General features: G+C 45.9%; 1 protein-coding gene across 1 annotated transcript; it reads right to left on the reverse strand.

Moving 5' to 3' along the window:
• Positions 1-208: 208 nt before the first annotated feature.
• Positions 209-12831, reverse strand: LOC119365695 (ABC transporter C family member 2-like). The gene is made up of 29 exons (XM_037631344.1): positions 12682-12831; positions 11327-11714; positions 10746-10927; positions 10612-10651; positions 10106-10265; positions 9875-9989; positions 9713-9793; positions 9586-9610; positions 9409-9465; positions 9174-9239; positions 8964-9038; positions 8286-8393; positions 8020-8154; positions 7317-7423; positions 7134-7227; positions 6697-6864; positions 6292-6432; positions 5758-5964; positions 5576-5674; positions 5253-5405; positions 4318-4712; positions 3881-4061; positions 3459-3782; positions 2616-3372; positions 2321-2442; positions 1747-1992; positions 1252-1353; positions 753-1074; positions 209-642 (listed from the first exon to the last, which is right to left on the reverse strand). Exons 2-29 carry the CDS (start codon positions 11657-11659, stop codon positions 548-550), a joined length of 4890 nt encoding a protein of 1629 aa, XP_037487241.1. The 5' UTR covers positions 11660-11714; positions 12682-12831; the 3' UTR covers positions 209-547.
• Positions 12832-27886: the final 15055 nt, after the last annotated feature.

The following is a 27886-nucleotide window of genomic DNA, read 5'->3' on the forward strand; positions in this document are numbered from 1 at the left end:
CGTCCTAAGTGGCACGCAAATTTGGGTAGTTTCGTAGAAATAATCTCAAGATCGGTAATCCAGTGTGTTCTCCCTCCATAGTCGGGGAGAGTAATTTTTCTGACGTCTAATCCAAGAATATGAGCCTATCCGAACAACTGCACAAGCCATTGAGGAAATGTCCGTTCTGTGACTAGGAAAAATCTCAAACTCGATATTCATAACCATCAGGACAAAAGGAATCCACGTACACTCGTATTGCACAATATTATCAAAATTTCGGATACACTGATTACCGAGATTGTGCACAAGAAATGTAACCCTGCGGACGACATTACAAGACTGCTACTGCTACAAAATCCCCTTGTTATTCGCCTTCAGATAGGCGTCAAGACGGAGTTTCTACTGAGTAACTCCCGACTTGCACGTCAATGTACTGGCAATAAAATGTACAAAAATGTACTACAATACTGTAGAAATTAAACCGTGCGTGATTAATGCACACCCCCAAACTACTCCACGATGCGGTTCCAGGGATTCAATAGCGCAGCAACGCAGTGTTCTACACCTAAATTTGATCCCAGTCAATAGACCCGTGGTTTTCAAAACTGTAACCAGGTTGCCGCAGACGGTTGCGACCCAGTTTGCTCATCGTGGCGAGGCCTGAAAGCACACACATAACAGATTTTTAGCACGGGGTCGGATTACTAGGGATACAGCTGAATACCGAAGGGAGTGTGAAAGCGTGTCAGAAAGTGAAACTAAGCAGTTACCTTCGATGACTTTGTAAAGTGACGACCACCACCTATCAGATGGAACCTGATACTCGGTGAGTGACTCCTCGATTTCAGTATTGTGCTTCCCTTCAAGGACGCCCTGCAGGGTGAGTACCGCGTCCTTTGTTTTCCTGAGGATGTTGTTTCCCTCGGCGACCTCCAACGAGAGAAGGTCGCTGTGGGATGACGCGAGGCTAGCAGCAAGCGCAAACTGGGCAGCAACAGCCCATCGGTTCGACGCGGCCCATTTCCTCTGAATATCTTGCATTTTACTTTCTTCCTTTCGCAGCCTCTCTTCACCATTGCCAAGCACAAGAGACTGCTCGATTTTCACAGAAAAATAGGATCAAAATACATATCAATGTTCGCACTGAAAGTAGGCCAACTATATGTACTTGAGCCAAGTTAATGGCGATAGGCATTATTAGCTCTATTCTATGAAGAAGTGCATATGACAAGATTATAGAAAATAAACATGGTAGCAGCTGCACATTACCTTGAGATATTCTGCATTGCTAGGCCCTGTGCTCTGAACCATCTTGGAGAAAGCACCATCCTCATTGCTCAGAAGATTCTCCGGGGTGTCAAATTCCGAAATCTGAAACAAAATATTACTTTAAACTAAATTTGGGGTACCAAGAGTTGTGCAGTTGGGGAAAACAGAATAAGTGTGATTGAACATAAAAATTAGTACGTATAAACTTCTTCAGGTGGAGTGCACAGATCTACTTACAGCAATCTATTTCACAGCTGTAAAAAAAGAAAGTCGATAACACACCCTTGGACACATGTTAGAATCCAAAAAACACGCAAAAACCATCCTCACCAAGCTAGTAAATCCCAGCTTTGACCAGCTCGAAATAAACAGGACTACTCATTACTTCGGAAAATCGGCGCATGACATGAATATACTAGCACCAATTCAAATGAGACGCATGTCCAGGATTGGAAGAACAAAAGCTGTAGAGCAAAACTCTATTCAGTATCATACCTTCCCAGAACTTAGAATAAGCAACCTGTCACAGTCGATTACAGTGTTCAAGCGGTGAGCGATTATAAGCATTGTACAACTCTTGAATTCTTCTCTGATTGTCTTCTGTATAAGAGCATCAGTTCGAACATCAACTGCTGCTGTTGCCTCATCAAGAACAAGTATTTTTGCCCTTCGTAGCAATGCACGAGCTAAACTCAGCAGCTGCCGCTGTCCAACGCTAAAATTTTCACCGGCCTCAGAAACCTGTTAACAGAGTGAATGAGTGGTGTTCAGCGAGAACTTTCCATATGATTATTCTCAAAAGAACAAGGGAGCTACTGTAAAGGTGAGGGACCAAAGTTCGGCTATTCGGCAGTAAATTCTCTACTATGTCAAAAACTGCAGTAGTATATTGTTTAGCAACCCCTTTCTAACATTCTAAACAAACTCCCAGAAGTACATAGACTGGCAAATGCTTACCAGTTCCATGTGCTACAGTTAGTCTGGCAGAACAAACTGATAAATTTGTGCAAGAATTTATCGTTTGTCGAAAGAACAGGATAAGATAAATAAAGGTAAATATGCAGCTTACCTCAGCATCTAGCCCTAGAGCATTCCTCCTTATGACATCTTTTAGATGAGCCCTTTCAAGAGCCTCCCATAGATCCGCATCATTATGCTCACTGAAAGGATCCAGATTAAATCGAATGGTACCTGGATAGCCATACATAAAACAATCATTGAAGCAATAATTGAAGTCGTCGGAAGAATAAACTATGAGCCACATATTTGGATTTCTGTATAAAACTATCGTACTAATTTACATAAAGCATCCGTTAAAAATATTACATCAAGCACACATGAAGATCTTATGTATAGTAACATACCTGAAAACAGGACCGGTGCCTGTGGTATTATTCCTAACACTTTCCGCAGATCCCAAATTCCAAACTTAGAAGTGTCACAATCATCAATCAATATTCTCCCTCGCTCCAGCTCCACAATACGGAACAAAGCATTAAGCATGCTAGATTTACCAGCACCTGTTCTGCCAACTATTCCTACCTTCTCACTTCCATTAATAATGAATGATATTCCATGAAGAACAGGAGGAAGTTCTGGTCGGTACCGAAGCACAACATCTTCAAACTTGATGATACCAGATGATGGCCAACCAGGAGGTGGCCTGTTATCCTCAATGACAGGAGGAGCCTCAGAAGGCAACTCAATGTATGTTCCCACACGTTCAACAGCATTCATGCTGTTTTCAGCAAGACTAGCAAGACGAAGAACAGCTGTGAGCAGATTGGTGATATTGAGGGTATAGGTAAGAAGAAGACCCATCGTGGAAGCAAAGGCCTTCTGATTCTCTGCTCGTTGGTTTTGCATGACAGCAAATGTTGCTGTGAACCATATCATGATGCCACCCAATGTTTCCAGCCGGATGGCTAGCCACCTATTTGAACTCATGTTCACGAGTGTGAACCTGATGTTGTTGTCCATTGATTTCCCATTGATGTTTGACATTCTATCATAGGCTTTGTAGGCACGGATTGTGGACAGACCATTTAATGCCTCTGAAAACTGAGCATACACAGGAGACCTAGTAATAGAATCCATGCGCTTTACCTCGCGTGATGTGGCCTGAGAAAACAAGGTTATAAAGTGTCAAGAAGGTACATGTAAAAACAAAATTACAGTTGTTTAGTAGTCATCTCACGTGAAATTACCTGGTAATAAAGGTAGGCTGCATAAAATAAAATCAGAAGTGGCATGATAGCCCAAAGAGACATAGTGCTGACAACACCGATGAGAACAAATGTTGAGAGCATCTGAGATATTTGTGCCATAAACATGTTGACGAAGACAGCAAGATTCCTGTCAATGTCACCCAAATCCTTCGAAAATCTGTTGATGATCCGTCCAAGTGGATTGGTGTGAAAAAATACCATGGGAGCTCTTAATATAGACCGGAGCATGTAGTCATGCAACCTCTTGGCAGCTCGAAGACTTGACGTGATCAGCCAGTAAGAATTCGTGAGAGTGACTAGAACCTGAACCATGATTTTGTCAATTTGTCAGCTCGCATGTGATCAATCAGACACACACACCAAAAGAAAGTGGGAAAAGAAAAGGTAATGAGTGCAAGTACCTGCCCAAAAGAAAGAATACCATAGATTAAGTTGTAGTAACCAGGGCCATGGATATTCAGAGAACCCTCATCAGTCCAAATGCTCAACCATGTGCTACTTGAAATTCGTAGAGTTTCAGTCAGTGTATAGCACAAGAAGAGGACGGACACCGCCCAAATACCTCCCATTGCATTTTTGTAGCTGCAAAATAAACACAGTAAGTATATTTTCTAGGGCTTTATAATCCATTAAGTCTTATAGAATATTTAAAGCTACTAAAGACACTAAAAATCTAATTGATATCCATATATGGATAAAGATAATTTAAAAAGCACCAAGCTTTAGGCAACATAGAGAATGCTAACATAGATATATGCACAATCATCAGCCTACATTACACCTTTTTTCTACATTGTATTATACATCAAATATGATATTGCACAGTAGTAGCTTTTACCGTGAAAGGACCTTCGTACTGACAACTCCAGTTTCACGTTCCTCTTGCTTAATAAGAACAGATTTTCCCTGCTTTGTTTTACTCGAACTATCCTGGCTTTTTTGCGGACCACCATCAGCTATTACTACGTCCCCATTTTCAGTGTGCTTTATGTCATCCTGTGACTTGTTTTCGTCTTGTTTCTCTTCTGTTTGTTCCTCCATCTTTCCAGCATTTTCCATAAGTTTTTTGAACTGCTCCCCAGTATTACTAAGTTCATCAAATGTACCCTCCTCTTTAACTACTCCATCATGGATTAGCAGTATTTTATCCACATATGGCAGAAAATGCAGCTGATTAGTAACGAGGACCCGAGTTTTGTGTCGTAGCTCTTCTTTGATACATTTATCAAATACCTGCATTCATAAAGGGTAATTAAATAAGATTATGTAGTAGTATTAACACTGAGAAAAGGCCATGGATGAATATATCCACAAGCACCAAAACATGGCTCTGATACATGCGTAAACAATGCCACAAAACCTCCCTGATGGTTTTATTTATTTTTCATACCCAAAATCTGGAATAAATTAGGGTAAGTTGTCCAACATTCTTCTCTCTTTCAAGAATTAAGTTCTATACACTATAAAGTGGGGAGTTCAAAGAACTACATGAATAGTGTATCAATTACATATTATCAAGCGAGGATGTTATATCTTGTATATCTGTTGAAATCAAGTTAAATTTGCACAGCATTGCACATGTCTTGAACTGTTTCTGAAGGAAGAATGTCAATGTTTAAAACGCCCAATATGCTACCTAGGTATGAAGGGATCCCGACAAAAGGATGACTAATATCAACCAAAGAAACACCATCATCAACTCCTAATCATCGAGTCTGAGTACGGAAAGATTAAAAAATAGAAAGCATCACAAAGGAAGCAAGACGAATGCACCTGTCGACCAACATGGGCATCTAATGCACTCAATGGATCATCAAATAGGTAAACATCTGAATCAGAATAAACAGCTCTTGCCATTGAAACTCTTTGTTTTTGCCCCCCACTAATATTCACTCCCCTTTCTCCAATCTCTGTGAGATCGCCACCCTGAACAAGGACAAGAAAATCCACTCTTTGTCAGTTGGTAGGTGAAAGAAACAAAGAAGACTGTACAAAGGCACAACTTGAACATAACCAGCCCAAATAAAAAACTAGAAACTTGTTCTCTAGCAAGGTCACTTCGTCAAATAACAGCATATTTGGACCTTGGAACTTACTGGGAGTAGGTCAAGGTCATGTCGTAATGCAGTAGCATCTATTGCTCTCCCGTAGCGCGAAGATTGGAATGGAGACCCAAACAATATGTTATCCCGGACCTGTAGATATCACAGATATTTCTCCGTACAGTCATAAAGGGTTCAATTAGCGGAATGATAGCAATAAAGATATTGTATCTTACGGTAGCATTGAAGATCCATGAAACTTGAGGAACATATGCCACCGAACCACGAATGACCACCGAGGTATCTGATCCTGATACTGGTGCTATTTCACCAAGCATTGCAGAAATAAGAGAAGTCTTCCCCTCCCCAGTGCTTCCTACTATTGCAACTAAACTGCCGACAGGCACGTCCAGATTGACATTTGATAGTGTTGGTCGCTCAGCCTGCCAATGTTTGAAAATTTAGTTCTCAAGGAATATCATAAAGTAAGAGAACTGGCAAAATGGAAATCTTCATATCACAACTAATGGGGAATAGCACCCTCAAGATAACCACCAATTCATTATGAACTAAAATACATCTTCGCCTATTCATTAATTAGCTGCTCTGTTGCAGTTGTCATTCCCATTAATAAAGCATGCTAGGCCGCTAGATTATGACTACTATTCTGGTGTCTGTTTGCCAGTAAATAATATCTGGGCCACAGAATGAGAAGATTAGTGTTTAATGTAAAGCTGCATGTGCAATAGTAAAAAAAAAACTTCATATACCTGCAACTCCCATGAAAAGTTTCCATTCTTGATAGAAATGGCTGGAAGCTCAGGATCAATAGGTGGATTTGGCAGAAGTATTCTCTCATCAGCCAAGAGGAGATCTTCCAGTCGTTTCAACGAAACCTTACAGTTAACAACCTGTTGAGTTTACAAGAAGAACGAGTAGTAAGGCAACCACACAAAAGAATTGCTGAGGAAAGAAAAATAGGAAACCAAGTCGAGACATCATTTGTTACAATAAAAATGCTAACTACAGAAATTAGCCAACTATGTCTGCCACAGGCAAGTGAAATTTCAGATTGAAGGAATAGAAAAATCATCAATGCATAATAATCCAAAGATACTTGTTAACTTGTTAGTATTCAAGAAACTTGAAAACAAGAATTGCATCCTTTCACTCACCTGAGTTATCAGATTTGGCAGCATAAAAAGTGGGAACCTTAACACTGCAAATAGTGAAAGAGAGGTAAACGCCTTTGCTGCCGTCAGCTCACCCCCCAACAGAGAGTAAACGCCGAAAGAAACCACCGTGACAACGACAGGAATACTGTTGAGGATAAAGCTATTCAGCTGCAACAAGCAAGAAAAGGGTAACAGGCAAAGATTAGTGAGTGTAAAAACTCTCAGTTCTATTTTGAAGTCAAGTAACAGCCCTAATTTAAAGTAAATCCCATAGGATTAAGAACCACCAATAGAGTTGGTGCTATAGCACGGAACTCCGATTCTCATATGGCAACAAAAAAGTCCGTGTGACAACCAACATAAAAAGGAACAGACGAATACACTGCACAATGAAGCTTGAAACAACTGAACCTTAAGCAAGTAAAAGAAGAACATACCGCGGCCAGCAATTGAGCACTGCGAAACCAGGAAAGCTCATCATCACGGATGTCCTGCACCTTTGACTGGAAACTTTGCTCCCAAGCATAACATCTAAACAGGGAAACAGTTGGGACAATTTATACCAAAATACATTATACAGGTATTACTACTAATGAAAGTGTAAGTAGATGCAAGCATACTTGACTGTATCCATCGCAGCTAATATTTCATTCATGAGACTGATTCGTTTGTCAGTCCTTTGCAACCCTTCTTTGGTAAGCTTTTGCATTTTGCCTATGATAACTGTCTGATAAAATGAATACACAAAAATTCAGCCAGAACAGCCAATGCTGAAAGCATAAAATGTGTATTTCAAATTGAAAGAAGAGTAAAACTACTGTAATTTAATGGAGATATATCATTCTTATGAATAAAATATGGTAATGATATCCAACTGCCAACTATCCAATCGGCATTATTGGCTTAAAGGGAAAAATATAAGCAGTAAAATGGACCGAACCATGATTAAGGATTTCAATTGTGACCCCAAGTGAGATAACTACTTGTCTACTTTAACCACTGCCCCTTCTGGATATTAGTTATTGCAGTTTTGGTCAACTACAATCTACATATTGCGATAAATAGATAGGAAAAACATAACCAGGAGTTTCTGGGAGGAACTCAGTAGGTTCACAGTTACATGATCACATGAAGGCTCTAATATGAACTCCAGGCTATGCACAAGAATCCATATATGAAAAACATCTTTCTAACACATGTAGCAGGCAATGCCATCATCAATCACATATTAGTAATGTTTGGGACTAGAACAGAGGGCATAGACACACTTCAAGATGCAACACAAGAGTTTTCATAATTGCAAGTGCTTAAAGAGAGATATACCTGAATAGGGATCAAAAGAGCCAACATGAGGGCACCGAGAAGTGCTGCAGGACCTAGTTGCGCATATAGCAGGACCATGGCAATAACAATGCGAAAAGGAGCAGACCATAGACTGTGAAGTTGCTGGCATACTTGCTGAAAATTTAAGGATAAAAGTATAAGTGTGCAAAGTGAGACAAATACCCGCATGTACGGTATGTAATGTACGCAGTACATTTCTCCCTCCTCTCTAACAGAGAAAAAATAACTGAGTCTTAACGACGTACCTGAAGGGACTCCGCATCAGTTGAAATCAAATTTGTAATCCTCCCAGAAGCAAACTTCTTGCGACTATCATTGGTCAATCGCAAGGACTTGCGGAAAACAGCAGCAATCTGTGGGCCAACAAAAAACCACAACTTGTCTAAAAATGATGAAGTGATTCCTGAAACATTGGGGGTAGTCCATATGTCTAGTGTGTTCTTTGGACTTGTTCTATGAGTCTGTAATATAAATTATAATTTCTTGTGACTGAAAGGCAGTGCTCTTGCCAGCTTCTCCGACAGAAGTAACATTTGTCTATACCTATAAGTATGTAACAAAAATTTAAGGTAGAATTTAGAAGTTTGGAACAGGGTCTTTATTGTTGTACACTATATATATTATAATCCTTTGCTGTAAGTACTAAATTTTATTAGTGCATGACAACTAACCATGTGTTTTTTAGGGCAGCTGGGACAGGTTATCTAGTTTATATGAGGAAAAGTAAACTAGTAAATCACAAGGTAAGACATGCGCGTGTTGCACGAATCAGGAGGCGCAAGCCCCATATCAATCATAAGTAGAAATGAGAGTGACAACGAAACAAAGCGGGACCAGGGATTCTGTGGTTGCATATTGACTCTCTTAACAGAAAGCTAAAAAGCATGTGATGCACTTTTTAGGCTTTGATATGTAACACTTACCAATGTAGACCTCAATCTGAAACCGGTCCGCATGACATTCTGAAAGTACTGTGCTTCAGCAAGAACTCCCAGTGACTGGAGAATGGTACAGAAAGTTAACAAGGATAAAGGGTTTTTTAAATCCCAAGCAGCATTGCTTACGAGTTCAAGTACGCGTCATTAGCAAAGAAATATAATGTACAGCATGCAAGAGATGAAAATAGTCCATACCACTCCAGCAAAGATTGAGAAAGCGTAGATGTACCCATTCCAAGAAGGATCACCTTTTTGCATAGACTGCCAAAAAAACACCAAACTTTTAGTGGTACCCAGAACTAACAATATGCAAGGTTTCTCAGCGTGTTCAAAATCACTGTTGTAGTTTGAGTATGATGGAAATAAATAACTAATAAAACAGAGCATTTTGCCATTGTGACTCTGAAATTTCATGAAAGGACAAGCATACCTCTAACAAGAGGCTCAATACGGTTGGGCCAACAAATTGAGAAGCATCATTGCCAATCTACAAATTTGGGAGTGGAAATGATTTACCCAAATTAATTGTGACCAAATCGGACTAACATAAAGACTGAACTGAAGGACAGATCTTCTAAATTAACAGCCTAGATATTTATACACACACCTTAAAAAATCCTCCCAGCCAGAACCTTGAAAGTTAAGAAAAATACCGAATGTTAGCACAAACCAAATAGCAAGTAGCCGCACCCTGGAGATTTTGAGAAATATAGGTTCCATATGTACAAATTTACCTTCCACCGAGGCTACTATGGAGAGCTCGTAGCAGCCAAGGTTTGGGTTTTTGAAGTTCTTTGTTCCAGCGTTCCTGAAATCTGAGACAAGATCCCAATGTTTAATTAGCGTGTACAAATATCCTCATTTCAGTCAGAACTCAAAACTGTGGTAGAACATACCGGTTATACAATGTTTCAGTCTCATCCCAATCATCTAGTTTCCAAATATCATTATCAGTGATGGGCCTTTTGTATCCTTGTTGCATTAGAGGGGTCATCCATGAAAAGAATATCCCTATGAAAAAGCAACAAGGCAAGTAGATTTACATCAATAAACTTCTAGAGGTCATGAGAGTAGAGAAGGGTATTATGTGAGTATCTGATACTGTGCAATGATTTATATCTACTCACTCGAAAAGATATTGGCATGCCTTTCAGGGCAAATCTGCTCTCCTCCTGGAAGAGGTTCATAATCAGTATTATCATCAAGCAACTCGCTCCTGATTGGAGTATAACCCGGGTAGGGATCCAAGCTAGGCAGATACACCACCATGAGAATTCCAAAAACACACTGCAGAAAAATGTGTTCAGTACACAGCAGAGGTCTCGGGAATTCGATTATTATTATTATTCGAAATGTAGGGCATATTTTTTACTTAGTATGAATATACCAGGATTTTTCTGTAAAATATTGTATGATTTTTTACCGTTAATTTATTGTAAAATATTTTGTTAATGGTTACAAAAACACAATCATAAGAAAGTGCTTCCCAAGAAAAAAATAAACAGTAGTAGTATCAAATTGTGTACCATAATGCATGTATTCATGGATTAACTGCTGGTCAAAGCTTGAATTTGGGCAGTTAAAATACGCCTTTCATGAAGGAATGGAGATAGTAGACAACAAAGGGGCAAACCTGGCATATTATCTCGCTGCAGTATAGGTAGAATATTGAACTGCATAACAAGCAAAATATAGAAGTTAGCCTACATATACAGAGCTCTAAACAGGGTAGCTCTACCATCCAATAAGTTTCATTATGTACTATACCTTGAACTATAGTACTGCCTCACTGGAAGCACAACATTGAACATAGCAGCTTTCCCAACCAATACGTATATTACCACAAACCGGATGTACCATCTAAATTCAGTGATGTAAATTTTTGTCTCCAGCAAAATCATTGTAAGCATACAGCACCAGGCACCAATCTCGATGACCAAGGAAGTAACCTGTAGACAGGTAGATCTTCAAGTGACTGAAAAGGCTAAAGGGAACAAGTACTTGGTAGAAGTAAAGGTCTGAAAGAAGTGCATATAACGCCACTGACAAACTATTGTCAAAGCTAAAGTCTAGGTAATTGGTTATATACTCCTTCAGATTTTATCTGCATACTGTAGGTGGCACGTAACTATACCCAATGCCAGTTTGCTGCAGCGAAAATAAAATCAGTCATAGTCACTTGTGAGTGAGATGCATACCAAACACGATATTTATTCACTGCATAACTACAGGTAGCCCTAGAATCTATTGCTACACAGTTCTCGGGAAATATACTCGTCAAGCAGGAATAGCATACCAGCATACAAATCAAGCCAAGATTTGACAACGACGATATGAGGCATTCTCACCTCAAATGGAGCAAGGCCAGACTGGCCATCCAAGTTCATGATGGAGGTACCGGTGGCGATCTTGTACAGTGGCTCCGCTATGCAGTACACCACAAGCAGCCCAAGCAGATAGTTGTAGTACGGCTTGCGTATCTTGTACCGCTGCACCTTGTAGTCTTTGGTCGTCCTCCATATCCGATAGAAGCAGACGCCAAAAAGTGCGAGGTACGAGACGCACACCACCAAGGTGTCAATGCCACAGGGTGTGTATGCGCCAAATGCACTCTCCATAGCGCGAGACCACGCCCCATCCTTCACGGGCTGACAGTACCACTCCAGTGGTTCGAACCCCATCTCGACGCCTCCCTCTTAGCAATCCCCCCAGTCCTCGCTCAGTTCCGATCTTCCCCTGAATTCAAGAAACAAAACCAAGGAAACCAGAGAGAATTCAGCCAATGACCTGCAGTATCCTACAAAGGTATGTACTACCAATAAAATGGGCAACGACCAACAAAGATTTCGGTGCCAACCAATCAATCACTGTAATGTTTTGCAGCATCAATGTGCCCACAGAGTTCTGCACCAACTAAACAGTTAACGGGTCGCAGAGTCTTCGGTAGCTAACCAATAAATGCACTCGCAGGTTGCAGCATCTGTATACACACAAATATCTTCACTCGCTAAATGGTCAGCGAGTACTGTAGCATGGAAGAGCTATCGTAGCTAACCAATCTACCACATACAGATTCGTTGCACACAGATTAAGCATAATCCTCGCTAAACCTCTACCCCGTTGACCAGAGCATGAAGCACAAGGCATGTCGCGCACGATGGACTCCACGATCCACAAACAGGATTTTAAGCACCAAAAAGGCTAAAAAACGCAGAGGAGAAAACAAATCGCCGGAACTTCTCACAATATGCTTTCACCTTTTGAATCCATCGGTAAGCAGTCAAGCAGATACGAGTGTTACAGAGATGGTTGGAACATGCCTACTGCGAGTTAAATAGGAATAGATGAAGAAAAAAGGTTCATCATCCCGAGAGAATACATGCCCAGCCGGTCCAAAACTCTCAGGAATTCCCGCGAACCTTTGCAGCTTTATTACGCAGCAGAGTAATAACCAAAGGCTTAGAAAGGGAACCTTTCTGCGGCAAACGGCGCCGAGTTATCCTCTTCTTCTCCCCCTGCCCGGGGAGAGGAGACGAAGGAGAGCCACCCAAAAGGCCCGAGGGGCTACGCGACAAGGCACCCAATCCAAATCAGGAGAGCCCACGCCCCCGGAAAAACCTCAGAAAAATCCAACCGAGAAACTCATCGCGCCGAGATCGGTCACGGCGGAGCGGGAGAGCGGGACGGCGGCGGCGGAGCTCACCTCGCGGGGGCGGGGGCGGGATCAGGCGGAGAGGCGGCGACGACGCACCCGAAGCAGCGCCAGCATCTCGCGCGGTCTGCAGCAGGTCGCGGGCGGGGCTCTCTCTCTCTCTCTCTTGTCGTTGGGAGGTGGGAGGGAGGGAGGATGGGGAGAGGGAGGGATTATTTATGGGTTTGGATTCGGGCGATTGCCATGGTGGGGGTTAAAAGTGAGATGGGAAGCTGCACTCACTGTTTTTTCCTTTCCTTCTCGGAGGGAGGAGCAGTTAGGAGTACTTGTTCCGATTTTCTTCCTATTTTTTTCTCTTCCGTTTTTTTTAGGTGGTACTCTAGAATACTGCTCCTACATGTTGCACGGTCCCGCTTTGTCCTTTTTGTGATTTCCCACGCATATATTCCGGAGCTGTGTAGGGTAGGCCAGCGTGACACGTGATCCCTACGGACCGAGCCACCAGTGAACGAACGAATGAACGAACATGGCAGAAAGTAGTAGCTCTGGTAATACGCTGCTCTAGCAACGGCCGCGTCTCTCGAATTCAGGTCAGATTTGCGTTCCCAACGTCACCGCAAATGTCACCGCATAAAATGCAAGGAATCGAGATGGAGTCCCTTTTCCACGTAACCTTATATTCAGGCAAAAAAACTGTACTAGTACGAGTACAACTTGTTCCTTCAAAAAAAAAAGGTAGGAGTACTAGTACTTGTGTGGAATCTTTTTTGCTGCGAGCGAGCGAACAAACTGCGGAATCCAAGCAGCACTTGGCCGAGCATTCCAGTGATTTTTTTTTAAGCAACGCTGCCTAATCCCAGGCGGCTAACAAAAGCTCCCTTTCCCCATGATTTTTAATTAAGTACGTATGATAATCTGACCAGATTTGGTGTCCGCTGTGGTGTGGGGTTTGGTGAGGCACGAGGAGGAGGAGGAGGACGTCACCGCTGACGGCCCACCGGGAGGAGAGGGGAAGGACGGGCAAGTCAAAACGAAAGATCCCAAGGTCCTACTGCTCGATTCGATCGCGCCTCGCTGTCGGAGCTGAATCGCTCCGCTGCCTGCGAACAACAGTGACACTCAATGGAGTGTGGGGTGTGTTTGGATCACAACCAATTACCAATCATGCCCAGAAAAATGTTGGCAAGCACATAAAAACTTGTTGGCACTAGGATTGACGCCAAGATCTCTGGTTGTGCCCACACGCGCCATTTCGTTTCTAATCCTCGTCAGCCCAGGGCGGGTGGATGGTCCTGGGCCGCACATCCCTGCAGTTCCCTGATCTTTCTTCTAGGTGGTACATACCGTCTCTTTTTTTTTTTTTGGCTCAACTAACCTGCACGTGCATGCAGCGAGAGCTACTACAATCTCCAGGCTTGCGTGTCATTCTGCTAGCTTAAAAGCTATTTTCGCTTTCACCGCATTTCTGTCTAACTTTATTAAAATATCTTACGAATCGTGTTTAATATATTTGAGGCTGGCATCATGATAAAAAATAAAAAATGAGAACTTATTACTCCAACCAAATGATTCAAGTTTTTCACAATCTTCCATCTTTTGGTCATTCCTTTTTCTTTTCTGAACCATTCATGAGGACTGCATGTAAATGTATAGGGGTATAGGAAAAGAGTACAAACACGTCCATTACAAAAACAACCTTCTGAAGAAAAAGGAAAAAGGACAGTAAGAGAGAAATATGGAAGGAGTTCTATAGACAAATTGATCTTCATGCACCATTGTGTTTTTTTTTCTTTCAAAGGGAAAGGACCCGATGATTCCAAGGTCAGAAGGAAAGATCCAAAGGTCGCACTGTTTGATTCACACCTTGTTGTCGTAGTTGAATCGTGACGATTGAAAGACTATACAGTATACAGTGACACTGACACACAATGGAGTCTAGTGTGTTCATTTTCTCGTTGAAAAATGAGTTTACTGTGTTTTTCTTTTTAAAACCCACCAAACTAATTAATCAAAGTCCAACATTGCAAAGCACACCTTAAAAATAGAAATGAAATACATCTAGAGTAGTTCATCTTCTACCTTTGGAACGAGCTGATGTTGTTCACGTTCTACTTTAGGAGCAGGGCTAAGAGCATCTCTAGCCGTTCGGCCCCCAAGGGGCTTGAAATAGCGCCGCCTGGGGGTGAACCTGCGATAAATTCGGTGTGGGGCGGTAGGTTTTTCAGCCGCCGCCCCAATGTCGCCCCGGACGCGGGGTTTTTAAAACCATACCTGGCCAAAATTCGACCAAACACGACATAGAATTGGGCGAAATTTAGGTGTTCCATTGTTTTTTGAAAACATAATTTAAAAACAAAATAAAAAAAACAACGACTACTATGCCACGCCGCCTACACACCTAATAGCTTGTTGAAGGCGCTGTAGTCGTCGCCGTCGTCCTCCTCCTCCTCCTTCTTCACGCCGTCGCCGTCCCTGCTACACCCCTGCCATAGGTTGCCTTGGCGGACGGGTTTGGCTGGCAGCGGTGCCTCGTCGTTGCTGTCCTCAAGGACGATGACGCCACCCTCGTCGCGGCCACGGTGCCGAGTGGCGATCTTCTCGAGGGCGCGGCGCTGGTGCTCCATCTCCAGCCGGACGTAGTCCTCCCGTGCCCACTTGAGGACGACCTCGTTGGCGGTGGCCATGTCCTCGTGCTCCTTCTTCACGACGACGAGCCCCGGATCCGTCTTCGGCTTGACGAGGTGGGAGGAGGGAGCAAAGGGGCCACGGTCGCCCTCGTTGATGACGAGGGCGCCGCCGCGGGTGCGCCGCCCGAGCGGCGTCTCCACGGGCTCGGCCTTGACGTTGGCGAGCGACGACGACCCGGAGGAGCAGGAGGAGGAAGAGGACCCGCTCGCCATGCGCCCCGGCAGCCAGGGGCTGCCGCTCCGGCAAGAGACCGGGGCCGGGGCCGCCGGGTACTCAAGCGGCGGCTCATTGCCGCCCTGGAGGTACTGGAGGACGGCGTGGAGCGTGCGCCCGGGGATGCCCCACCACGAGCGGCGGCCGGCGGCGTTGTGGCGCCCCCTCACCGGCGTGTTGTTGGTGGAGGCGAGCTTTCCTCGTGGCAGAGTTGGAAGTACGCCGCCCAGGACGCGTGGTTGCTGGCGACGTACTCCGGAAGGCCCCGCACCTCCTCCGACAGGGAGGCCCAAACGCGTGCGATCTCGCCGTGGAAGCGGTCGCCGTCCTCCGGCTGCGGGGGACGGGGACGCCTCCCGCATTGAGCCTCCACCGCCCCGGCGCACGCATGTCAGGCTGCGCCAGGTAGTTCGCCTCGTGGAGGTGGTAGGCTTCCCACTCATGCAGGTGGCGGCGGCCGAAGTCATTGACCGTCGCTCCATCGCTGGGGAATCGCTCTCCCATCGGCGGTTGTAGACGCGGTGACTGTAGACGGGGAGAGAGATAGAGACGAAATGGGGGGCATCGGCGGCGAGAGAGAGACTGCGGGCGAAGGAGGATGCGTCCACCGGCGAGGGAGGGGGGCTTTTATAGCGGCCGGTCGCGGCGAGCGGGTTGTAGACGTGTGTACACGTGGTGGAAGGGGGTGGGCCGCACCTCGCCGCCCGTGAGGAATCGATGGAAGGCTGACCGGCGGCAGCCTAGGCATTGATTCCCCACGGGAAAACGAGTTGATGAGGGCGACGAACGCAACCGGGCGCTGACTCGGCGGGCCCACCTTGCATTCGCACCAAAAAAATGTTTCCCCTGGCGCCCCCAGCGCGCCGGGTTCGGCCTGGGTCCACCGGCGCCAAATTCAGGCCTAACAGGCGAAAAGTGGGCTTGTGGATGCGCGACTGGGCCGTTTTTAAGCGTCGGCGAAAAAATGGCCTCGAGGGGCTGTTGGGGGAGGGGGCGAGTGGAAATGCTCTAACTTTGTTGCCTATGAGCGCTAAGTCATCAAGGCTATGGTACAGCCGAATTAACACCCCAAGAAGAAGGGTTTTTTTGAAACTGGTTCTGATCTATTATTAAAGTTCCCCAAAAGTACAAAGCATCTTAAACATAATAAAAATTACGTCGAGATTCCAAAACCACCAAAACAACCACTACTAGTCTACTGCCGTCAAAACAGGCCGCCGAGCACCGTTGTCGCCACTCCTCCGCTAGAGTCAGCTTGACCTTATCAATGACAGCCAGAAATTCTTCATCCATATGATCCTAAGAACCAACAGGCACGCACACATCCAACATCTCGGGACGGCATATATGCTACCTCTTGAGCTTGCATTGGTTTTTTCCTTGAAAAGGAAAGGGTGATGCAGCAAACTAGAGTAAGTATTCCCCTCAGTTTAAGAACCAAGGTATCAATCGAGTAGGAGACAACACACAAGTCACCGAATACCTGCACAAACAATCAACAACTTGCACCCAACGCGATAAAGGGGTTGCCAATCCCTTCACGGTACTTGCAAAAGTGAGATTGATAGAGATAGATAAACGGTAAAGTAAATATTTTTGGTATTTTTGGATTAAGATGGGAAAGTAAAGATTGAAATTTAAAGGAACGACGACATAAATTGGCAAGTTGACGGGAAATTAATAAGTTCAATATAATGGAAAAGAGACCAGGGGTCATAGGTTTCACTAGAGGCTTCTCTCAAGATAGCAAATATTACAGTGGGTGAACAAATTACTGTCGAGTAATTGATAGAAAAGCGCAAAGTTATGATGATATCTAAGGCAATGATCATGAACAAAAGCATCACGTCTGTGTCAAGTAGACTGAAACGATTCTGCATCTACTATTATTACTCCACACATCGACCGACTCCTGCCAGCGTCTAGAGTATTAAGCTCATAAAGAACAGAGTAATGCATTAAGTAAGATGACATGATGTAGAGGAATTAACTCAAGCAATATGATGAAAACCCCATCTTTTTATCCTCGATGGCAACAATACAATACATGCCTTGCTGCCCCTACTATCACTGGAAAAGAAAACCGCAAGATTGAACCCAAAGCTAAGCACTTCTCCCATTGCAAGAAAGATCAGTCTAGTAGGCCAATCTAAGCCGATAATTCCAAGAGACTTGCAAAGATATCAAATCATGCATATAAGAATTCAGAGAAGAATCAAATAATATTCATAGATAATCTGATCACAAATCCACAATTCATCGAATCTCAGCAAACACACCGCAAAAGAATATTACATCGAATATATCTCCAAGAACATCGAGGAGAACATGGTATTGAGAATCAAAGAGAGAGAAGAAGCCATCTAGCTACTAGCTATGGACCCGTAGGTCTATGGTAAACTATTCATGCTTCATCGGAAGGGTAATGGTGTTGATGTAGAAGCCCTCCATGATCGAATCCCCCTCCGACAGGATGCCGGAAAGGCTCCCTGGATGGGATCTCACGAGTACAGAAGGTTGCGGCGGTGAAAAAGTGGTTTCGTGGCTCTCCTGGATGTTTTTAGGGTATAAGAGTATATGTAGGCGAAGGAGCTAGGTTAGGAGACCCACGAGGGGCCCATGAGGTAGGGGCGTGCCCTACCCCCTGGGGCGCGCCCTCCTGCCTCGTGGCCGCCTCGTTGCGTCTCCGACTTCATCTCCAAGTATTTTGGTTTCCTTCTGGTCCAAGAAAGATCATCGCGAAAGTTTCATTTCGTTTGGACTCCGTTTGGTTTTTGTGAAACTCTAAAATAGGCAAAAAAACAGAAACTGACACTGGGCTATCGGTTAATAGGTTAGTCCAAAAAATAATATAAATAGCGTATAAATGCCTATTAAACATCCAAAACAGATAATATAATACATAGAACAATCAAAAATTATAGATACGTTGGAGACATATCAGTATATGGTGTCGGTTAGAGCATCTCCAGACGCGCCCCCAACATGCCCCCCAGACTTTTTTTGGCGCCGGCGGCCAAAAATCGGCCCAGTCACGCCCCCAGGAGCCCCTTGTTTTGCCGGTTTGGGCCGAAACTGGCGCCGACGGATCGAGGCCGAACCCGGCGCGCTGGGGGGCGCCGGGGGACGCGTTTTTGGCGCGAACGGGGATGGGCCTTCGAGTCAGCGAGACCCCGCTTCGTCGTCCTCATCGCCTCGGTTCCCACGGGAATCAATGCCAAGGCTGTCGCACTGCAGCCATTCAGCCTCCATTGATGCCTCACGGGCGGCGCAGTCAAGGCGCCACCGACGGGCGTCCCACCCGCTCCCACCACGGGTTGCCCGGCATGCAGGCTCTCGCCGCCCCCTGTGGCTATAAAAGCTGATCTCCCTGCCGGGCAGCTGTCACACATCGCATCGCATCGCCACACAAAGCAACACACTCCCCCCTTCTTACCGACGAGCAATGGCTGAGAGGTACCCAGGCGACGGCGCGGCAGCGAACAACTTCGGCCGCCGCCATCTCCAAGAGCCGGAGGCGCGCCTCCTCTACGAGGCCGAATATCTGGCGCCCCGGACATGCATGTGCCGGGGTCATGGAAGTTGAGCGCCGCCGGCGTCCCGGTGCCACCGATGCCCGAAGGGGCTGCACAGAGGCCCGAGATCGCCCGCATCCGTTCATCGCTGACGGAGGCGCAGCGGAACGAGCCGAGGTACGCCACCGACAGCCACACAATGCGGATGATGTACTTCGAGCGCCGCCGCGAAGACCAGATCACCTCCGCCAACGGCATCATCCCTCGCGGACGCCACAACGCCGACGGGGCGGCGCGAGTGGTGGGGCGTACCCGGCCGTACCCTCGAGGCCGTCCTCGACCACATCGAGGTCGACAACATGCCGCGCCTCGAGTACCCGCCGCGGCTGTCCTTCTCTCGCCGCCGTGGAGGCTCCTGGACGCCGCGGCGAATGGAGCCGGGGGCATCCTCCTCGTCGGGCTCCGGCTCTCTCTCCTTCGGCTCGCCAGCGCTCCGCCCCGTCAAGCCGGAGCCGGAAGAGACGTCGCTTCGACGCCGCAACGGTAGCGGTGCCCTTGTTATCAACGAGGGTGCCGGCCCCTCCCCGCGCTCCCTCCGCCTGGTCTGGCCGAAGCCCGAGCCGGGGCTGCTCCCCATGAAGCCGGAGCACGCGGACATGGTGGCCCCCCACGACGAGGTCGCACTCAAGTGGGCGAGGGAGAACTACGTCCGCGAGCAGGTGCTCCGCCAGCGCCGGGCGTACGCAGAGCTCCAGGCCCGGCGCCGCAGACGCGAGGAGGGTGGCGTTATCGTCCTCGACAGTGACGAGGAGGACGAGGCCGGCCCGTCCAACCCCCACCACGCGTCGGCGACCCTGGCCAGGGGTGCAGTAGGGACGGTGGCGGCTTCGGCGCGGCGTGCGACGACGACGGCGGCGGCGGCGACGACGACGACTACACCCGTTTCTACAGGCTTCTCGGCATGTAGATGGCGGACGGTGGCCGCGGCGTAGCAGGGATAGGCGTAGTTTGGCGTAGTTTGCATGTTTATCTTCTGTACAAATTTCAATGAATTATCATCAAGTTTGTGCCAGATCGCCAAGTTTGTACAAATTTGGATGAAATATCGTCGAATTCGCCTGATTTTGGCAGTGATCTGGGGGCGTCGACTGGGAACGTAGTCGCCCTCACGCGCCAAGCAAGCGCCGATTCGGTCCCAGATGGCTTTTTTTCAACGTCCTGGGAGGCCGAACGGCTGGAGATGCTTTTACATTTGCAACATCACCAGTATGACCACGGTAGCTGCTGCACAAGGTATCTCCAGTAAGAATCGTGCTGATGATGAATCGCAAAGCTCAGTCATATCCAGAGAGAAAAATATATATAACGTTTTGACTAGTCAAGTGACAACGATCATCAATTTTTAAAAAGGGCAATGATCGTCAGCATGGATGTCATGATCTGTCACAAGAGGGCTAGTTTTCAACTAGAAAAAGGGGGTCAATCCCTCGGCAAGCTCGAAGTCACTTCTCTTCTGTACCAAAAAACTAAAAAATCATGGCATGTTTTTCTTTTGGGTAGGACGAGCTTTTCAACAATAGTTACACATCAGCGTAAACCTTGTCGGATATAAATTAATGTCATTAAATTCATAACATTTTCTTTCTTTTCTTAAAAAAAGACACATTTGGGTGTGTTTGGTTGCTCGCATCGATTTTTTCTGCATTGCATGCTTGTTCTAGTTGGGCCGGAGTGACAAAAACAAACAAAAAACCATCATTTACACATTGTTTGGTTGCATACATGTAGGCTGCCTGGATTAGATGAGCAATTTTAGCACGACGTTTGGTGTCCTGCATTGACTGCGTTGATACAACTACACGGTGTTTGATTGCATATATTAAAATATGATTAGGAGTTAACAACTACACGTAATACACAGAGCTACACATAATACACAGGAGGGCGCTGAGGAGGACATGGGACAAAAAATGATGCGCCAGGTCGGCGTCGGCGTCGGTGTAGTAGGATGTAGAAGAGGAGGCTGAAAGGAATGACGATGTCGTCGACACCAGTGTAGTAGGACACTAGCGAGGAGTAGTGGTGTAGCCAGCCTGATTTGCCAGGGTGGTCCGATAATAGAAATATTCACATAAGTGTAGTTTATTTTTAAAGACATTGTAAGGACATATTTATCCCCAAGATGTTTTGGTGATTGATGACAATGCTTGTGCGGACTAATCGTGTGCGTTAAGTTCTTTCAGAGATTCATCCCTTGGCACGAGACGATTATCTTCCCTCGGTGTTTTATTCAAGACGATGTAGCTCCTTTGTTTCGTTGTTGGTGGACTAGTTTCGTAGGAGTCACCGTACTATCAAGAGGGGGTCCGCTTTGGTAAGGGTAGGGTGGAATCAACACGTACACATCCATATCACACCCGTCGTTTTTCCTTCCGCTTCATTGGAGCTGCCTTTCTTCCCCTGAGTATGCCTTGTCCTGCCCCAGCGGTAGTACCGCGGTCCACAGCGGTAGTACCGCCGAAGCACCCCAGCGGTAGTACCGCTCCCAGAGCGGTAGTACCGCTCCCAAGCGGTAGTACCGCTTGTGGTCTTCGGCCGTAGTACCGCAGTGCTTCCGGGCTACTGCCGCCTCGATTCGAGAACGAAGTTTTTTGTGTCGGGTTTTGCGGTACTAAGGGCGGTAGTACCGCTCCAAGCGGTAGTACCGCACCTACCCCCACGGTAGTACCGCCCTGGGGTCAGGGCCCTGTCAGCGCGACAGTACCGCTGGGTATGAGCGGTAGTACCGCCCTAAGAGGTAGTACCGCCCTTCCCTAGCGGTAGTACCTCTCTATGCGGGGGTGCTTAGTGGAATAACGGTTGGATTGATTCCCCCACTATATAAAGGGGTCTTCTTCCCCAAAGTTGACCTACCTCTTTCCCCCAAAGTTTCATTATTGCTCCAAGCTCCATTTTCGCCCGATCTCTCTCCCTAGTCAATCAAACTTGTTGATTTGCTCGGGATTGGTTGAGAAGGCCCAGATCTACACTTCCACCAAGAGAAATTTGATTCCCCCCACTTATCCCTAGCGGATCTTGTTACTCTTGGGTGTTGAGCACCCTAGACGGTTGAGGTCACCTCGAAGCCATACTCCATTGTGGTGAAGCTTCGTGGTGTTGTTGGGAGACTCCAAGTGTTGTGGAGATAGCCCCAATCTTGTTTGTAAAGGTCCGGTTGCCGCCTTCAAGGGCACCAATAGTGGAATCACGGCATCTCGCATTGTGTGAGGGCGTGAGGAGATTACGGTGGCCCTGGTGGCTTCTTGGGGAGCATTGTGCCTCCACACCGCTCTAACGGAGACGTACTTCCCCTTAAAAGGAAGTAACTTCGGTAACACATCCTCGTCTCCACCGGCTCCACTCTTGGTTATCTTGTGCCTTTACTTTTGCAAGCTTACTTGAGTTGTATCTATTGCTTGCTAGTGTGCTAATTGTCTTTGTATCATATAGGTTGTCCACATAGTTGCACATCTAGACAACCTATTTCATTGCAAGGTTTAAATTGTTAAAGAAAAGTCTAAAAATTGTTTGTTGACTATTCACCCCCCCTCTAGTCAACCATATCAATCCTTTCGATTGGTATCAGAGCCTCGTCTCTTTATTAAGGACTTTGCCGTCCGAAGAGTATGGTTGACACCCACGACGGTGCGGAGGAGCACTCCGGTGTGAATCCCATCTCGTCTTCGGCCGAAGGGGGAACCTTGGTCTCACGTGAGGAATTCAATGTGGCTTTAGACACATTGAAAACCTCCATGACGGCCGAGGTTAAAAGCATGTTTCTGAATTCCTAGACGGACTTAAACTATCTACCTCGCCGATGAAAGTGGGTGATCCCACTAACAAGGTGACGGATGCTACCTCCGACAAGGGGGAAGCTAACAGTGAAAAGAGTCCGTCTACTAGTGGTAGAAATGGCACCGGCATCTTTGCCAATGTGGAACCCCCAGTGTATAGAGGACCGATCCCCTCTACTCATTTGAATCAATGCCTGTCCTCCTCCTAAATATGTGAAAAATGAAGATTTTGACTCTTGGGTTTATCGCTTCAAGCGTCATTTAAAACATGTGAACACTAACCTTTGGAGAATCATTGAAGAAGGTTTCTATCCTCATGATCCAAGCAACTTCACCCCTCGAGAAGAAGTGGACAATCAATTCAATGAGAGTGCTCTCTTCATCATCCAAGATGCAATCCTTCCCGAAGATCTCCCTCATCTTCGACCTCATGTCATGGCTAAAGAAGCATGGACATGTGTTGAGTCTCTCTATCGAGGAAGTGCTAGCATTCAACGCTCCAACTATGAAGTGGTGCAAGATGAAGCCGATGAGTTTGCAATGAAAGAGGATGAAGAACCTCGTGAGCTCTTTTGAAGAGTGACCAAACTCGCGGTCGCACTCCGAGATCATGGGAGCAAGGACACGGATGACAATTGGATCAAGCGCAAGTTCCTCAAGGCCATGATGCCCTACAACAAGGCCATGTCCTCCATCATTCGCCAAAGACCGGACTTCCACTCCATGACCTCAAGTGAAGTGTTGGATGAGTTTGTTGCAATGAGCATCTTGGACAAGACCGCCGAGAATGTGGTGCTCCGTTCTCAAAGGGCAAAGAAGCCCAATCTTGCCTTGAAGGCCAAGGTTAGTGTGGAAGAAGAAGAGGAAGATGAGGAGAGCAACCCCGAGGACACGAAGTATGATTATCATGAGCACATGGCTCTTGCCTCAAGACAATTTTGGAGTAAGAAGAATACAAGACCCAACTTCAACAAGAACAACTCAAGTGGCCTCAAGGGCAAGCAATGAGTTAGAACTTGTTTCAACTGTGGCAATGTGAGCCATTTCGTTGCGGATTGTCCTTACGAGAAGCGGGAAGACAATGGTGGCAAGTTCATCCAAAAAGACAAAGCCAAGTCCTTCCCCAACAAGAACAACTTCACCAAGAAGACTCCTACTCGCGGGTTGGTGGTTCAAGAAGAATACCGTGAGGATGACGATGATGATGAAGATGGTGAAACAATGGCCATGGCATCCGTTGCCATTGTCACAACTCCCCGGGTGTCTCTCTTCGGTGCACCTAACGAGAACATCACCGCCAAGTGCCTCATGGCTAAGGCCACCAACAAGGTAACCCCCAATATCAAAACCACCATTATTCCTAATCCTCCTTCAATGGATGACTTTGATAATGGTAAGAGGTCTAATGAGGAGGTTAATGAATTTGAGTCCTTCATGAGTAAGCTCAAGGGCAAATCCAAGAAGCACTTCGTTGCTCTCTTGGAACAACTTGGTGAAGACAATGACATGATAGAGGCTCACGAAGAAACCATCTCTAAGATGGAAGGTCATACTCGTGATTACGCCGATGAGATATCGGATCTATCTAATGATCTTAAGAAAGAGCGTGGGCATCGTTTGGCTCTTGAGGAGTCACACAACGATGACCATGCTAAATTAAAGAAAGATCTTGATCATGCTCTTGTTTTGTCTCGTGTTCTAACTTTCGAGAAGGCTAAACTTGGGGTTGATCATGCTAGACTCAAGGAGGAGTTTGATGTACTTGACAAGGCCCATAAGGTCTTGAAAGGTGCTCATGCAAACCTCAAGGAGTCTCATGCTCAACTCCAAGTTAAGCTTACCAAGGAAAAGGCCACATTTCCTCACATGGTCTTAACTGATAATGCAAATGCTACTAACCCATGTTGTGAGCATGTGCATCTTGCGGAGGAGAATGCCAAGTTGAAGGAACAACTCGAGAAAGGTCTTGTGTCATGCATACAAGGCAAGAAGAACCTAAATGACCTTTTGAGCAATCAAAAGGAAGTTGTGGGCAAGGAGGGAGTTGGGTTCATGCCCAAGTCCAAGAACAAGAAGAAGAACAAGGAGAAGAATAACAAGACCAATCGACCTTCCCCGCTCAAGCAAACCTTTGTGAAGGAGGGAGAGGGTGCTCCTAAGGAGAAGAATAACAATGTGAAGAGTGGTGATGCCAAAGAGCGCAAGGCCATCTCTCCCAACAAAGTCGGCGACTTTAATCCCTCTTATGTGTTGTGACGTGCTAGTGATGGGCATGTTTATGCTAAATTTGTTGGTTCTTCTTATGAGTACATTGAATGGTCTATTTGGGTTCCTAAGACCCTTGTTACTAACTTCAAAGGACCCATTACTCAATGGGTACCTAAAACCAAGCATTGATATCTTGTAGGTGTTTGCTTCCGGTGGGGGATCATGGTTGCTCGATAGTGGAGCAACAAATCATATGACCGGGAGCAAGGACTTGGTGGTGGACGTGCACAAGATCCCATCTATGCCCACCAATGTCGAATGGGGTGATGCCTCACATTCTAAGGTATTGGGTCTTGGCAAGGTTGTCATTTCTCATGATCTAGCGATCGAGAAAGTCATGCTTGTTGAGTCCCTTGCGTTCAATTTACTTTCCGTTCGTCAACTCGCACTCATGGGCTTTGCCACCTTCTTTGATATTGATACCGTGGCCCTCTTGTGGAGCAAGACTCTTAAAGTAGCCTTTGTTGGGCATGTCGAGAATGGTCTCTATGTGATTAACTTTTTGGAGCAACCCACTAAGACCGCGACATGCCTAATGGCTAAAGTTGATGTGGGATGGCTTTGGCATCGCCGTTTAGCCCACGTCAATATGAGATCTTTTCAAAGTCTTCTCAAGGGGGGCCATGTTCATGGACTAACGAATGTTAGTTTTGCCAAAGATCGTGTTTGCAGTGCTTGTATCAAAGGAAAGCTTCATGAGACGGCTCACCCTCCCACAACTATCATCTACTCGAAGAGACCCTTGGAGCTCCTGCACATGGACCTCTTCGGGCCTCCATCCTTTGATAGTCTTGGGGGTAGAAAGTATTGCTTGGTGATTGTGGATGATTATTCAAGATACACTTGGGTTTACTTCTTCAAGAGGAAGAGTGAGACTCAACAAACCGTCAACGACTTTGCAAATGAAGCTCAACGTCAACATAATGCAAAGATCCTGACAATAAGAAGTGACAACGGCACCGAGTTCAAGAACTACACCTTGGATGAGTTTCTTAGTGATGAAGGGATCAAGCATCAATATTCTGCACCATATACCCCTCAACAAAATGGTGTTGCGGAGAGGAAGAACCGGACGTTGATGGATGCGGCAAGGACCATGATGGCGGAGTTCAAGTCTCCGTACAACTTTTGGGCCGAAGCCATCAACATTGCATGTCATGCATCCAATCGGCTCTATCTCCGCAAAGGCTTGAACAAGACTCCGTATGAGATATTCACCGGGAACAAGCCCAATCTCAAGTACTTCCGGGTGTTCGGGTGTAAGTGTTTCATTCTCAAGAAAGGTGTTCGTTTGTATAAATTCGAGGCTAGAGCTCATGAGGGCATATTTGTTGGTTATGCTACAAACTCTCATGCTTACCGTGTTCTCAACAAGTCCAACGGACTCATTGAGGAGACGTGTAACGTAGAGTTTGACGAAAATAACGGCTCCCAAGTGGAGCAAAGTGGTACTTGTGATGTAGGTGATGAAATTCCTCCCCAAGCCATAAGAAGAACGGGTATTGGTCATATCCTACCCATTGAGGAACCCCTTGTGGCCGAAGGAGAAGGACAATGCTCCACTTCAGTGGAGCCTTCACCTACTCAAGACCCACACGCTTCCGAAGAACAAAGTGAAGGCCCTCAACCTCGGGAACAAGACCAAGGGCAAGATCAATCTCAAGATGGTGGTGAACCTCCACATGATGCCCAAGGTCAAGTTCTCCCCCTCGAGCAAGTTCAAGATCATGAGCAAGCTCAAGATCAAGAACAAGCTCATGACGACGCTCAAGATGATCAAGTGAACCCTCCTCCTTCGACATCCGAGGAGGAATTGGAGCGTCGTGCCACGAAGATTGCTTCCAAACTCACCACCAAAGGTCATCTCATGGAGAATGTGGTTGGAAGCCTAAGAAAGGGGGTAAGCACTCGTAGACAGTTAGCAAACTATTGTGAACATCACGCGTTTGTCTCTTGTGTTGAACCCCATAAGGTCTATGAGGCGCTTGAAGACTCGGATTGGCTCAATGCCATGCATGAAGAACTCAACAACTTTGAGTACAACAAGGTGTGGAGGTTGGTGCCAAGGCCTTCCGGGAACCATAACATCATTGGAACCAAGTGGATCTTCAAGAACAAGCAAGATGCTCATGGGAACATCATTCGCAACAAGGCAAGATTGGTAGCACAAGGCTACTCCCAAGTCGAGGGTATCGACTACGGTGAAACCTTTGCTCCCGTTGCTCGCCTTGAATCCATTCGTTTGTTGATTGCTTATGCTTCCCATCACAACTTTAAGTTGCAACAAATGGATGTGAAAAGTGCTTTTCTTAATGGTCCTATTAATGAGTTGGTCTATGTCAAGCAACCCCCCGGGTTCGAGGATCCCTTCTTTCCGGATCATGTATATCAACTTGATAAGGCACTCTATGGCCTTAAACAAGCCCCACGTGCGTGGTATGACCACCTTACCGAATTGTTACAAGATCGTGGATTTGAAGTGGGGCTAATCGATCCCACTCTTTTTACTAAGAAGGTCAAAGGGGAGTTGTTTGTATGCCGACTATATGTTGATGACATTATCTTTGGTTCCCCTAACAAAGCTTTCAATGAAGAATTTGCCGCTCTCATGACCTCTAAGTTCAAGATGTCTTCGATGGGAGAGTTAAAGTTCTTCCTTGGTTTTGATATCAAACAAAGAAGAGAAGGTACCTTCATCAACCAAGCCAAATACACTCAAGACATGCTCAAGAGATTCAA

The sequence above is a fragment of the Triticum dicoccoides genome, chromosome 2B (assembly GCF_002162155.2).
Source record: "Triticum dicoccoides isolate Atlit2015 ecotype Zavitan chromosome 2B, WEW_v2.0, whole genome shotgun sequence".
In the NCBI taxonomy this organism is placed as follows: Eukaryota; Viridiplantae; Streptophyta; class Magnoliopsida; order Poales; family Poaceae; genus Triticum; species Triticum dicoccoides.

What these genes read in the sequence shown, in the direction of transcription:
- LOC119365695 (XM_037631344.1), bottom strand. Translation starts at nt 11,659, where the DNA reads ATGGGGTTCGAACCACTGGAGTGGTACTGTCAGCCCGTGAAGGATGGG. An exon ending in CTGATGCGGAGTCCCTTCAG is followed by an intron (nt 8,155 to 8,285) that starts GTACGTCGTTAA and finishes TTAAATTTTCAG; the next exon opens with CAAGTATGCCAGCAACTTCA. An exon ending in ATGACCTTGACCTACTCCCA is followed by an intron (nt 5,406 to 5,575) that starts GTAAGTTCCAAG and finishes GTCCTTGTTCAG; the next exon opens with GGTGGCGATCTCACAGAGAT.